Genomic DNA, 15,406 nt, shown 5'->3' with positions numbered 1-15,406 from the left:
GACCAGAGGAGGGTGACGTGTGAGCCAATAGATCAATCGATCACGAAACTCAAGCAGCACATACATCCGACCCTCCGGACACTAGGGGGGAGTATGCTCGGTACGTAACGCCCGCTCGATGTCCGCATCAACCTCCCACACCACCGGTGCCACCAGACACGACGCCGGGAGTATGGGAGTGGGCTCAATGGACCTCTCCTCTGTGTCATACAGTTGGGACAGGGTGTCTGCCTTAGCGTTCTGGGAACCTGTCTGTAAGTGAGCGTAAACACAAATCGAGTGAAAAACATAGACCATCTTGCCTGACGAGGGTTCAACCTCCTCGCCGCCCGGATGTACTCCAGGTTACGATGGTCAGTCAAAATGAGAAAAGGGTGTTTAGCCCCGTCAAGCCAATGCCTCCACACCTTCAGGGCTTGAACCACAGCTAACAGCTCCCGGTCCCCCACATCATAATTGCGCTCCTTCTTAGAAAAGAAAGCACAGGGGCGGAGTTTTGGTGGCATACCTGAGCGCTGAGACAGTACAGCACCGATCCCAGCCTCGGACGCATCCACCTCAACTTGGAATGCCAAGGCAGGATCCGGATGAGCCAGCACCGGAGCCGAAGTAAACAGGTCCTTCAGATGCCTAAAAGCCCTGTCCGCCTCAGCCCACCACTGCAGACACACCGGCCCTCCCTTTAGCAAGGAGGTAATGGGAGCCGCTACCTGCCCAAAGCCCCGGATAAATCTCCGGTAGTAATTGGCAAGAGAAGGCGAGAGCCAAATCGGCATATTCAGGCGGAATGTGCAAGGTGGGAACCTGGTTCGGACTCTCCACCGTAGTTGCCCCTACGGAAACACCTACACACCTCCCCAAGCACTGATCAGACCATCCCTTGAGAGCCCTCTGTTGCCATGAAATAGTGGGGTCATGAGAAGCTAACCAGGGAAGCCCCAACACCACGGGGAACGCAGGAAAATCAATCAGATACAAACTAATCATTTCCTCATGGACCTCCTGCGTCTTCATCCTGAGAGGCGCTGCGGCTATCTAGGGCATGGATAGGGAAGGGCACATCGACTGGCACAATAGGAATCCCTAACTTATGGGTAAACTGACGATCAATAAAGTTCCCAGCTGCGCCTGAATCTACTAGCGCCTTTTGCTGGGACTGAGGAGAAAACTCGGGAAACACAACATTCATACACATATGCGCAACAGGGAGCTCTGGGTGAGTTGGGTGCCTACTCACCTGGAACGGCTCATCAGTGCGCTGCCTACTGCCTCGACTCCTAGGAGGCCCTCCCCATTACCGACCAGCAGTATGTCCTCTGCGGCCACAGTTGGTGCAGGGGACGGCCCCTCTACTGGTCTCCCTCATAGCAGCACCTCCGAGCTCCATAGGGGTAGGGTCGGAGGTGCTGGGGGATGGAATGGACGACCCCGGATCCGGATGTCCGCGGGTAGCAAACAGGTTATCTAGTCAACCAGTTGGTCCAGGCTTAGGTTGGTGTCCCTGCAGGCCAATTCCCGACGAATGTCCTCCCTCAAGCTACATCGGTGGTGGTCGATGAGGGCCCTCTCATTCCATCCCGCGTTGGCAGCCAGAGTCCGAAAGTCCAGTGCGAATTCCTGCGCGCTCCTCTTCCCCTGTCTGAGGTGGAATAGACGCTCACCCGCCACTTTCCCCTCTGGTGGATGATCGAATACCGCCCTAAAGCGGCGGGTGAACTCTGCATAGCTGACAGTTGCGGTGTCTATCCCCCCCCCCCCCCCCCCACTCGGCGTTGGCCCACTCCAGCGCTTTACCGGACAGACAGGAGATGAGGGGGGACACGCTCTCGTATCCCGAGGGGGCGGGTGGATGGTTGCCAGGTAGAGTTCTGGAGCAGAAAACCCTGACACCCGGCAGCTGTGCCGTCATAAGGCCTCGGGAGCGAGAGCCGAATCCCACTGGACCCCGGAGGTGAAACGATGGGTATCGATGTAGGTGGTGGTGTCATCGGAGGAGGTGTAGGAAGACCTCCTCACTCCCATCGCTCCATTGTGTTAACCACACGTTCCATGGCGGTGCCGAGAGCCTGGATCATGGCCGCTTGTTGTTGTACGCGTTCCTCCATTGATCCGGCTGGCACCGCTGCTCCTGCTGACTCCATGTAGGGTGTGTGATTCTGTCAAAGGCGTCAGTGAAATGCGATGGGCGAAGTCAAACGCAGGACACAGAGCTGATCAGAAAACCTACTTTACTAGAAAGTAATCTGAGAATACACAATCTCCACACACGGAGGAAATAACCTGCACACTAACAACTGCCGATAACAATAACAATCACACACAACACACAGTGTAAGACAGAGGGTTAAATAGGGAAGACAATACTACATAATGGGAAACAGGTGTAACCAATCAAGACAGAACAAGTTGAACATAGAAACATAGATCGGTAGCAGCTAGTACTCCGGTGACAAAGAACGCTGAAGCCTGCCCGAGCAAGGAGGAGGGGCAGCCTCGGCTGAATCCGTGACATTGTTAGATATTACTGCACTGTCGGAGCTAGAAGCACAAGCATTTCGCTACACCCGCTATAACATCTGCTAAACACGTGTATGTGACAAATAAAATTAGATTTGATTTGATTTACTCAGAGGCCTGGGAAGAGGTAGAAGTGCTTTGTTAGAGTGACTCTGTCTTTGGTCGGCATCTGTCTGGGGAAATCTTCAAAGCAACCCATGACCTGTATAGAATAAATTACAAACATGTTATTGTGGCTCAAAGTAAATCAAAGCTGATCAATCATTCCAGGCAGCGCAATGAGGAAAGAGCATTGTTAACTGTTTTGTTTCCAGATACTTGCCTTTCTGAACAATTCTTTGTAAGATGTCACGTGTTGGTCCCAGTTTTAAGGTTTTATGTATAGTTATCTAACGTTGGTGGGGCATATTATTCTGTTTTAATGTTACTCCTGAATCACTTTGATAAAAATAATATTTTTTCTTGACTATTTTTAACAGAACTTAGATTTACTTTGAAGTGCAAAGTGTTTGACTGGCTACCCATCCACATTGCTCCAGCCAACTGACATTTCTTCTCCAGGATGAGTCTGGATTTGCTTCCCTTCTCAACGATTTCTAGAATGCAAACACATTCTGAACGTTCTGATTGGTTCCAGAAACCGATGGGTTGGGCCATGATACTCTGATGGGTTAGATTTGTTAGAGACAATCCAATCGCTGGTTAATTTGTTTTGTACAACACACCTCATTTTGAAGTCACACAAACAACTTCTAGGATGGCAGTTTCAGACTGATTTATAGTATGTAAAAATGTCAGGGTGAGTCGTCTGGCAAGCAAAGTATAGGAATACAGGTGAAATCATTAACACAGACATGGTGGCATTCAGGAAGATCGGAATGCCGTGAACCAAGAGGTTGTGATTTCAAATCCCAGGTGAGGACATGTTGAATAATAATAATAACTGTAAACATACACAATGTACAGTATGTCAAATATGTATGTTGAAAACACTGTATGTTAAAAACACTGTGTGTGGTTGTCCCTAACATTACCAACAGATAAAGAGCTGTGAATGTATCAGTGGTTTACCAATCAGGGCCTTGATGGGCTTGGCAACAGTAACAAGGGGTGATGTGTAATGCACTAGACAAAAACCTCCAGAGGACCATGACACAACCTCCTGAGCAGTGGTGGGAAAAGTACCCAATTGTCATACTTGAGTAAAAGTACAGATACCTTAATAGAAAATGACTAAAGTGAAAGTCACTTGTAATGAATACTCGGACAGAGTGGTAAGATCCAATCGCAGAATAGCGATGCTTTATTAGAGTACAGACAAGGGAATAGCTTAATCGTGGTCGGGCGGGCTGTGGTCAAAACCGGGCCAGGCATAGACAGGCAGAGGTACCAATGGAGCGGGCTTAGTCGTAGTCGAGGGCACAGGCACAGGATCAGAGGACGGTAATCACTGGGTAGACAAGCAGAGGAATAAGCAATTCGGGGAGTCAAACAACAAGGCACAGGTCGGATACACGGGTAATCAAAAACAACAATCTCTCTCTCTCGGAACAAAACGCTTAGCAAGTCACAATGGAACAATACCTCGCGCCGACTGAGCTTCTGAGCACCCCTTAAATCGTACACTAATTACTGACAGGTGTGCTCAGAACTCAGGTGAACCAGATCGAGTCTGATGACTCCCCCTCTCTGTAGATCGGGGAAGTGTCAGACTCTGTCTAGACCCTGCCAACCCCCGATCCCTTACATCACTGAGTAAAATCCTACTTGAGTAAAAGTCTAAAAGTATTTGGTTTTAAATATACTTAAGTATCAAAAGTAAAAGTATAAATTCAAATTCCTTATATTTATCAAACTAGATGGCAACATTTTCTTGTTTTTTATTTATTTACAGATAGCCAGGGCACAGGAGGTTGGTGGCACCTTAATTGGGGAGGATGGTCTCGTGGTAATGGCTGGAGCGGAATAGGTGGAATGGTATTGAATACAACAAACACATGGTGTTTGAAGCTATTCCATTAGCTCCGTTCCAGCCATTATTGTGAGCCGTCCTCCCATCAGCAGCCTCCACTGAGCCAGGGGCACGCTACAACACTCAGACATAATTTACAAACGAAGCATGTGTTTAGTGAGTCCGCCAGATCAGAGGCAGTAGGGATGACCAGGGATGTTCTCTTGATAAGTGTGTGAATTAGACAATTTTGCTGTCCTGCTAAGCATTCAAAATGTAATGAGTACTTTTGTGTATCAGGGAAAATGTATGGAGTAAAAAGTACATAATTTTCTTTAGGAATGTAGTGAAGTAAAAGTAAAAGTTGTCAAAAATATAAATGGTAAAGTAAAGTACAGATACCCCAAAAAACGACTTAAGTAGTACTTTCAAGTATTTTTTACTAAAGTACTTTACACCACTTGTCCTGAGAACATCCTAATATCATTCTTGGGTTGGTCACCGGAACAAACCAGGAACTAGACAAAACCTCCACAGGACCATGACACAACGTCCTGATGACTTTAGGCACCCATTTTGTGACATTCAGTCGATGTCCTAACAACACATTTTTGTTTGTAGGCATACCCTACAAAGTAATTTTGTAATTTAGCAGTTATGTCCTATGACAGGTACTTGTTTATTTATTATCATCTACAGTCAAACAATATTATGACACTTACAATAATTTGTGGCATATTGCTACTGTCCTGTTTGTATAATGTTTTCATCAATGCCATCCCTATCTCCCTCAGTTTGAGACTACAATTTTATGGTAATGTTATAGACAGAGTGTATTGTGACAACTACCCAGTAGTCAAGCTTGCCTGTTCAAATATACAGGCAAGCTAGGGGACTTGTTGCCACTTTGCTTTTCTTTGCTTGTACTATATTTCCTACCATATACTCATATGTAGGGATTCTTTAAATATGTTTAAAGTTTTCTAAAGAGACAAAACAGAAAGCATTTAACACTTGTACAACACACATACACTACATGACCAAAAGTATGTGTACAACTGCTCGTCGAACATCTCATTCTAAAATCATGGGCATTACTATGGAGTTGGTCCCCCCTTTGCTGTTATAACAGCCTCCACTCTTCTGGGAAGGCTTTCCACTAGATGTTGAAACATTTATGCGGGGACTTGCTTCCATTCAGCCACAAGATCAATAGTGAGGTCGGGCACTGATGTTGGGCAATTAGGCCTGGCTCGCAGTCGACGTTCCAATTCATCCCAAAGGTGTTCGATGGGGTTGAGGTCAGGGCTCTGTGCAGGCCGTTAAGATTTCCCTTCACTGGAACTAAGGGGCCTAGCTCGAAACATGAAAAACAGCCACAGACCATTATTCCTCCTCCACCAAACTTTACAGTTTGCACTATGCATTCGGGCAGGTAGCGTTCTCCTGGCATCCGTCAAACCCAGATTTGTCCGTCGGACTGCCAGATGGTGAAGCGTGATTCATCACTCCAGAGAATGCATTTCCACTGCTCCAGAGTCCAATGGCAGCGAGCTTTACACCACTCCACCCAACGCTTGGCATTACGCATGGTGATCTTAGGCTTGTGTGCGGCTGCTCGGCCATGGAAACCCATTTAATGAACCTCCTGACGAACAGTTCTTGTGCTGACGTTGCTTCCAGAGACAGTTTGGAACTCGTTAGTGAGTGTTGCAACCAAGGTCCCATTCTTTGAGCTTGTGTGTCCTACCACTTCGCGGCTGAGCCGATGTTGCTCCTAGACTTATCTACTTCACAATAACAGCACTTATAGTTGTCCGGGGAAGCACTAACAGGGCCGAAATTTGACTAACTGATTGTTGGAAATGTGGCATCCTGTGACGGTGCCACGTTGAAAGTCACTGAGCTCTTCAGTAAGGCCATTCTACTTCCAATGTTTGTCTATGTAGATTGCAATGCTGTGTACTCGATTTTATACACCTGTCAGCAACAGGTGTGGCTGAAATGGCCGAATCCACTAATTTGAAGAGGTGTCCACATACTTTTGTAAATCTTTTGTATATCTCCTATCACATTAAACTCTGTAACTGTTTTAAAGTCACCATTGGCCTCATGGTGAAATCCCTGCGCGGTTTCATTCCACTCCGGCAACTGAGTTAGGAAGGATGCCTGTATCTTTGTAATGACTAGGTGTATTGATACACCATCCAAAGTGTAATCAATAACTTCACCATGCTCAAAGGGATATTCAATGTCTCTTTTTTTTTCCCCACCTACCATCTACTTCTTTGTGAAAGGCAATGTAAAACCTCCCTGGTCTTTGTGGTTGAATCTGTGTTTGAAGTTCACTGCTCGACTAAAGGAACTTACAGATAATTGTATGTGTGGGGTACAGAGATTATATGACTTGTTCAGCACGTTTGCTCCTTAACTTATTTGGGCTTGCCATAACAAAGGGGTTGAATACTTACTGACTCAAGACATTTCAGCTTTTCATTTTTCATTAGTTTGTAAACATTTCTAAAAACATAATTCCACTTTGACACAATGGGGTATTGTGTATAGGCCAGTGACACAAAATCTCAATTTAATCCATTTTAAATTCAGGCTGTAACACAACAACATTTTGAAAAAGTAAAACATTGGAACAATTTCCTGTCCTGCTAAGTACTGAATTTCTTTTGTGTACCTATGTGGACGTACGCTACACCACAGCAGTCTGGAGAAAGATACCAGGTGATCTAGATTGTTTGGCCATAATGACTGTCACGGATGCCGCCGAGGCTGCTCCTCCCTCTTGCTCGGGCAGGCTTCGTCGTTCGTCGTCCCCGGAGTACTAGCTACTACCGCTTGATGTTTTCGATGTTTGTTTTGTCATGTCTAGTTGGTACACCGGTTTCGTATTCTGTATTGATTATGTCACCTATAAGTTCCCCTGTTTTATGTTTGCCTTTGTATGTTATTGTCCGCTTGTCTTTGATGTATTGGTTCGGTATCTTGGCTTATCGTGTTGATTACGCACTCCGCGTATTTGTTCGCCTCTTGTGTTTGGAGGCCGTTTATTTTGTGCGTATAGAGTTTGCTAGTAAAGTCGTCTTGACTTATCCTCTGTGTCCTGCGCTTGACTTCACCACCGCATCCACATCAGCATTATTGACAGAATAACATACCACCCATGGAGTCAGCAGGAGCAGCGGCGGTGACCGAGTCACTGGAGGATCGGGTCAGCAGCCAGTACGCCATGATCCAGCAACTCGGCTCCGCCATGCAAGACGTGATGGACACCCTGCGCCGATGGGAAAGAGGAGGCTTGCCCACACCTCCTCCTACCTTACCACCACCATCGGCCAGCCCCATCATACCAGCTCCGGAGTCCAGTGGGATTCGGCTCTCGCTCCCGAGGGCATATGATGGCACCGCAGCTGGGTGTCAGGGGTTCCTACTTCAAGTGGAAGTCTACCTGGCAACCATACACCCGGTGCCCTCGGGATACGAGAGCATTTCCGCCCTCATCTCCTGTCTATCCGGCAAGGCTTTGGAGTGGGCCAATGCCGAATGGAGGGGAATAGACGCCGCCACCATCAGCTACGCAGAGTTCTCCCACCGCTTCAGGGCTGTTTTCGATCATCCCCCAGAGGGTAAAGCGGCGGGGGAGCGTCTGTTCCACCTCCGACAGGGGAAGAGGAGCGCACAGGAGTTCGCCCTGGACTTCCGGACTCTAGTGGCGGATGCGGGGTGGAATGAGAGGGCCCTCATCGACCACTATCAGTGCAGCCTACGAGAGGACGTTTGACGAGAGTTGGTCTGCAGGGACACCAATCTAACCTTCGATCAGTTGGTGGACATGTCAATCCGTCTGGATACCCTGCTGGCTACCCGCGGACGTCCGGAGTTGGGGCCGTCCATTCCATCCCCCAGCACCTCCGAGCCGAGCCCTATGGAGCTCGGGGGTGCTGGCGCTAGAGAGAGGAGGAGAGAGATCCGGAGGGAGGCCGTCCCCTGCACCAACTGTGGCCGTAGAGGACACACTGCGGTTCGGTGCTGGGGAGGGCCTCCAGAGGGCAACAGGTCACGCACTGGGGAGTCATTCCAGGTGAGTAGGCGCCCAACTCACCCAGAGCTCTCTGTTGTTCACCTGTGTATACCAGTAGTATTCCCCCAGGTTGCATCTCATTCCCAGCATAAGGCGCTGGTCGATTCAGGCGCAGCTGGGAATTTTATTGATCGTAATTTTTGTGTTAAGTTAGGGATTCCCCTCCTACCAGTAGATGTGCCTTTTCCTATTCATGCCCTAGATAGCCGTCCGTTGGGATCTGGGTTGATTAGGGAGGTCACAGCGCCACTAAAGATGAAGGCGCAGGGGGGTCATGAGGAGATCATTCAGTTATATCTGATCGACTCTCCTGCGTATCCCATGGTGCTGGGGCTTCCTTGGTTAATCGCCCATGACCCCACCATTTCGTGGCAACAGAGGGCTCTCAAGGAGTGGTCTGACCAGTGTGTTGGGCAATGTCTAGGTGTTTCCGTAGGGGCGACCACAGTGGAAAGTCCGAACCAATTGCCCGCACTGCACATTCCTCCTGAGTATGATGATTTGGCACTCGTGTTCAGCAAGACTAGGGCGAATCGATTGCCACCTCATAGACAGGGGGATTGTGCGATAGACCTCCAGGCAGGTGCTGCACTTCCGTGTAGTCATGTGTATCCTCTGTCTCAAGAGGAGACGGCGGCTATGGAGACATACATAGCAGAGTCTCTGAGACAGGGATACATACGGCCCTCCACTTTCCTGCGTCCTCTAGTTTCTTTTTTGTGAAGAAGAAGGATGGAGGGTTGCGCCCGTGTATTGATTACCGTAGTCTCAATCAGATCACTGTTAAATACAGTTATCCACTCCCTCTGATTGTGAGTATGACGGAATCATTACACGGAGCACGTTTCTTCACAAAACTGGATCTCAGGAGCGCCTACAACTTGGTGCGCATTAGGGAGGGAGATGAATGGAAGACAGCATTTAGTACCACCTCGGGTCACTATGAGTATCTCGTCATGCCATACGGGTTAATGAATGCTCCTTCAGTCTTCCAATCCATTGTGGACGAGATCTTCCGGGATTTGCATGGGCAGGGTGTAGTGGTGTATATTGACGACATACTAGTTTACTCTTCTACACGAGCCGAGCATGTAGCCCTGGTGCGTCGAGTGTTGGGTAGGCTGTTGGAGCATGACTTGTATGTCAAGGCAGAGAAATGTCTGTTTTTCCAGGAGTCCATCTCCTTCCTGGGCCATCGATTGTCCGTGTCAGGGGTAGAGATTGACCGCGTTTCAGCCGTGCGTAATTGGCAGACTCCAACCACGGTTAAGGAAGTGCAGCGGTATTTGGGTTTTGCCAATTACTACCGGAGGTTTATCCGGGGTTTTGGACAGGTAGCAGCTCCCATCACCTCCCTGCTGAAGGGGGGCCCGGTGCGTTTGCAGTGGTCGGCTGAGGCGGACAGGGCGTTTGGAAAACTGAAGGACCTGTTCACCTCGGCTCCGGTGCTGGCGCATCCGGATCCCGCTTTAGTGTTCCAGGTGGAGGTGGACGCGTCAGAGGCTGGTATTGTGGCTGTACTGTCTCAACGCTCAGGCACGCCCCCCAAACTCCGGCCCTGCGCTTTTTACTCTAAGAAGCTCAGCCCGGCGGAACGTAATTATGATGTAGGGGACAGGGAGCTGCTAGCCGTGGTTCAAGCCCTAAAGGTGTGGAGGCATTGGCTTGAGGGGGCTCAACACCCTTTTCTCATTCTGACTGACCATCGTAACCTGGAGTACATCCGGGCAGCTAGGAGACTGAACCCTCGTCAGGCTAGGTGGACCATGTTTCTGGCCCGGTTTGTGTTTAAGCTCACTTACATCCCAGGGTCCCAGAACGGTAAGGCAGATGCCCTGTCCCGGCGGTATGACGCAGAGGAGAGGTCCATTGAGCCCACTCCCATACTGCCGGAGTCTTGTTTGGTGGCAGCGGTGGTGTGGGAGGTCGATGCGGAAATCGAGCGGGCGTTACGCACCGACCCTACTCCTCCAGAGTGTCCAGTGGGGCGGACGTATGTTCCGCTCGAGATTCGTGATCGTCTCATATATTGGGCTCATACGTCACCCTCCTCTGGACACCCTGGTATTGGCCGGACAGTGCACTGCCTTAGTGAAAAGTACTGGTGGCCAACATTGGCTAAGGACGTGAGGGTTTATGTCTCCTCCTGCTCGGTGTGCGCTCAGTGAAAGGTGCCTAGACACCTGCCCAGGGGGAAGTTACAACCCCTACCCATTCCACAACGGCCGTGGTCTCACCTCTCGGTAGACTTTGTCACGGACCTTCCCCCCTCCCAGGGGAATACCACTATTCTGGTCGTTGTGGATCGGTTCTCTAAAGCCTGTCGTCTCATCCCAATGCCGGGTCTCCCTACTGCCCTACAGACTGCTGAGGCTTTGTTTACCCACGTCTTCCAGCACTACGGGGTACCCGAGGATATAGTGTCTGATCGGGGTCCACAATTCACCTCTAGAGTCTGGAGTGCGTTCATGGAACGCTTGGGGGTCTCGGTTAGCCTTACCTCGGGTTTTCACCCTGAGAGTAATGGGCAGGTGGAGAGAGTGAACCAGGATGTGGGTAGGTTTCTGAGATCTTATTGCCAGGACCGGCAGGAGGAGTGGTCAGGGTATATCCTGACCACTCCTCCTGCCGAATTCTCTACTAATCTGACCCCTTTCCAGTGTGTGTTGGGGTATCAGCCGGTTCTGGCACCATGGCATCAGAGCCAGATCGAGGCTCCTGCGGTGGATGAGTGGTTTCGGCGCTCGGAGGAGACATGGTATGCTGCGCATGTACGTCTGCAGCGGGCTATCCGTAGGCAGAAGGCGAGTGCCGATCTCCACCGTAGTGAGGGTCCAGTGTACGCACCTGGAGATCGAGTCTGGCTCTCGACTCGAAACCTGCCCCTTCGCCTGCCCTGCCGGAAGCTGGGTCGGCGGTTTGTGGGGCCATTTAAAGTCCTGAGGAGATTGAACGAGGTATGTTACAGGTTACAACTGCCTAATGATTATCACATTAACCCCTCGTTACATGTGTCTCTCCTCAGGCCGGTGGTAGCTGGTCCACTCCAGGACAGTGAGATATGGGAGACTCCTCCGCCCCCACTGGACATCGAGGGGGCTACGGCGTACTCAGTCCGGTCCATCGTGGAATCGAGACGTCGGATGGGGGGTCTGCAGTATCTCGTGGAGTGGGAGGGGTACGGTCCGGAGGAACGGTGCTGGGTGCCTAGGAGGGACATTTTAGATCCCTCCCTCCTGACAGAGTTCCACCGGAGTCATCCCACGCGCCCTGCTCCGCGTCCTCCTGGCCGTCCCCGAGGCCGGGGTCGGCGCACGGCTGGAGCCGCGCGTCAAGGGGGGGGTACTGTCATGGATGCCGCCGAGGCTGCTCCTCCTCCTTGCTCGGGCAGGCTTCGGCGTTCGTCGTCCCCGGAGTACTAGCTACTACCGCTTGATGTTTTCGATGTTTGTTTTGTCATGTCTAGTTGGTACACCTGTTTCGTATTCTGTATTGATTATATCACCTATAAGTTCCTCTGTTTTATGTTTGCCTTTGTATGTTATTGTCCACTTGTCTTTGATGTATTGGTTCGGTATCTTGGCTTATCGTGTTGATTACGCACTCCGCGTATTTGTTCGGCTCTTTTGTTTGGAGGCCGTTTATTTTGTGCGTATAGAGTTTGCTAGTAAAGTCGTCTTGACTTATCCTCTGTGTCCTGCGCTTGACTTCACCACCGCATCCACATCAGCATTATTGACAATGACCATTGTTATGTTTGGAGGAAAAAGGGGGTTGCTTGCATGCCGAAGAACACCATCCCAACCGTGAAGAACAGGGGTGGCAGCATCATGCTCTGGGGGTGCTATGCTGCAGGAAGGACTGGTACACTTCACAAAAAAGATGGCATCATGAGGAAGGAAAATTATGTGGATATATTGAAGCAACATCTCAAGACATCAGTCAGGAAGTTAAAGCTTGGTCGCAAATGGGTCTTCCAAATGGACAATGACCCCCAAGCATACTTCCAAAGTTGTGTAAAAATGGCTTAAGGACAACAAAGTCAAAGTATTGGAGTGGCCATCACAAAGCCCTGACCTCAACTCTATAGAAAATGTGTGGGCAGAACTGAAAAAGCGTGTGCGAGCAAGGAGGCCTACAAACCTGACTCAGTTACACCAGCTCTGTCAGGAGGAATGGGCCAAAATTCACCCAACTTATTGTGGGAAGCTTGTGGAAGAATACCCGAAACGTTTGACCCAAGTTAAACAATTTAAAGGCAATGCTACCAAATACTAATTGAGTGTATGTAAACTTTTGATCCACTGGGAATGTGATGAAAGAAATAAAAGCTGAAATAAATCATTCTCTCTACTATTATTCTGACATTTCACATTCTTAAAATAAAGTGGTGATCCTAACTGACCTAAGACAGGGAATCTTTAGTAGGATTAAATGTCAGGAATTGTGTAAAACTGAGTTTAAATGTATTTGGCTAAGGTGTATGTAAACTTCCGACTTCAACTGTGTATACACATATGGATCTATTGAATTCAGCAATTTAGCAACCATGTCCTTTGACAGGTACCTTGCTATGTGTTATTCACTACAGTATAACGTCATCATGACACCCAACAGGGAGCGTATTATAATTTGTGTAATATGGTTGTACTCTTTTATCAAAATCACCACAACACTGTCTTTAACTATTTGTTTGCAATTATGTGGAAACTTTGTAGACAAAGTGTATTGTGACAACTACCTGGTAGTGAAAACTTGCCTGAACAGTTAATAGTATCTATGGACTGTAAGGGGAAAGATCCTGTATAACCTCTTTAAGCTTGTATAGCAGAGACAATATAATGAAGATTTACTTTACTAGTTCTTAATTGTCACGATCGTCGAAGGAGGACCAAGGCGCAGCGTGGAATGCGAACATATTTATTAATTGATGATCACACGAACAATACAACAAAACGAAAACGTGACGTCCCTGGTTACATTTACAACCGACACGGAACAAGAAACCACACCAAATGAATGCCTAACGGCTACTTAAGTATGGCTCCCAATCAGAGACAACGAGCTACAGCCGTCTCTGATTGGGAGCGACCCTGGCCAACATAGAAATACAACAACTAGAACAAACACAAATGAAAACTCACACCCTGGCTCAACATACTAGAGTCCCCAGAGCCAGGGCGTGACATTAATACTAAACTTTGTTATGCACATGCGCTGTATGAGCCTTAAACCTGTACATTTCCACTGTCTGTTTGAAGGTCTTGTAAGAAGGAGCTGGTATTTTTCCACTCTGCCTCTGTTCAACTTAGTCACACGGTCAAGACAAAGGGCAGTCTGAGAGTGACCAGTTTTTGGTCCATCCTTTCCTTCTCGTATCTTTCAAGGGCACAGCGGTGTGGAGATATGAGGTGAACAGAGGCTGGCTTGAACAGAGAGGAGTAACGGAACTCAAGTTATCACTTGTTTGTGCACTATAACCCGAAACACATAGCCACAAGAAGAAAACAAGGTAGTTTATGATGCCCTGATCTGCTGGGGAGGGGTGGAAACGGCCATGACTAAGCATTTTTAGGTCCACTATATAAGACCTCAGCATTTCCTTCATTTTTGGACACTCAACAATCACCTATGGGTGGTCGTTGACCAGCTCCATTATTGGAATAATTAATAGATATTAAATACAGATTGATTGTTTGAAGAAACTACTGTGTCTCTCCAACTTGGTTAGAATTTCCACGACAGGACTCTATTGTGTTGTTTTGTCTGTAGGTGTGCCTTTAAATACTATTTTGTTTTCTTATATTAAGATTCTGACTGTTTGTTTGAAATCTTCCATCGAGAACAGACAGAAGGCTTTCAGCACCTGTTCTCCTCACCTGGCCTCGCTGCTCAACTAAAATCAGACAGGCTTGTAAAAACATACTACAGTACATGTAGGTCTGTACCCTAAAAAATAAGCGAAACATTAGTGTGACCTTTTCCGTCCTAATTTACCGTTTATTTTGCTCCAAAGCACCACACATTTGGAACTCCCTTCCTGACAATCTCAGGGCTGCTCAGACTGTTGGGGCATTTGAAAGCAGGCCTTAAGACTCATCTCTATAAACCTTCACTTCCTCCTAGACTTTGATTGTTGCTTTCATGATTGGTTATATATATATATAGTACTCTTTTTTTAGTTTATATTTTATTATATGCACTTTGAGATTATTCTTGTATAATAAAAAGCACTTTACAAATGTAATAAATTGTTATTATTCAAAGAAAAACCTCTGAAGTTTTGCTGCTGTATCTAAGTATCTAACAAATCAAGAAATGCAAAACTGTCTGGAACGATTGACAACAGTGAATAAACTGATGTAAATGTGTAAAAGGTAAGCCCACCTGGCACCATTACATCCATAAATAATGGAAAATGGGCGCTGTACGATACTTACAAGCTTATGATTGTTTGACATTTTGAGAGAGAAATCTAGTGAAATACTGTAGCATGAAAACAAATTATATTCTGTCTGAAATCTGGATGCATGTCATGTTTTTTTCTGAGGGCCAACTGTTCAATGTAACATGATATCTGTGTGCCATCTATCAGACAGATGACCAGCTTTGGTAATTTTTAGTCATACCAGAAGGCCAACTACCTGGGACACAAGAGAAAACCTTTTTCCTAATCTTATTCTGTCCTAAAAATGTCCAGATAATTCCTTGATAATAACAAATACACTGCATATACTATATTTAGTTTTTATTGTGAAATCGGAGGACCAGATTCCCATCTTGTTTTTCCAGGGTCGCTGTGAGATCTGTTTGACCCACAGAGTAAAATAATACGTAAAGGGTCA

The 15,406-nt window shown here is 47.7% G+C and overlaps 1 protein-coding gene across 1 annotated transcript; it reads left to right on the top strand.

Annotated features, from left to right (window-relative positions):
• Positions 1 to 13,071: 13,071 nt before the first annotated feature.
• LOC311101556 (olfactory receptor 6E1-like) lies at positions 13,072 to 14,461 on the top strand (the record flags this gene model as incomplete). The annotated part of the gene is made up of 2 exons (XM_084142690.1): positions 13,072 to 13,183; positions 14,334 to 14,461. Coding segments are annotated over 2 exons (240 nt in total), but the record flags the coding sequence as incomplete, so codon positions are not given.
• Between the last annotated feature and the right edge of the window lie 945 nt (positions 14,462 to 15,406).

Source organism: Coregonus lavaretus (genome assembly GCF_964263955.1).
Source record: "Coregonus lavaretus genome assembly, chromosome: 26".
Classification (NCBI taxonomy): domain Eukaryota; kingdom Metazoa; phylum Chordata; class Actinopteri; order Salmoniformes; family Salmonidae; genus Coregonus; species Coregonus lavaretus.
This window is presented reverse-complemented; position numbering and strand designations above follow the sequence as displayed.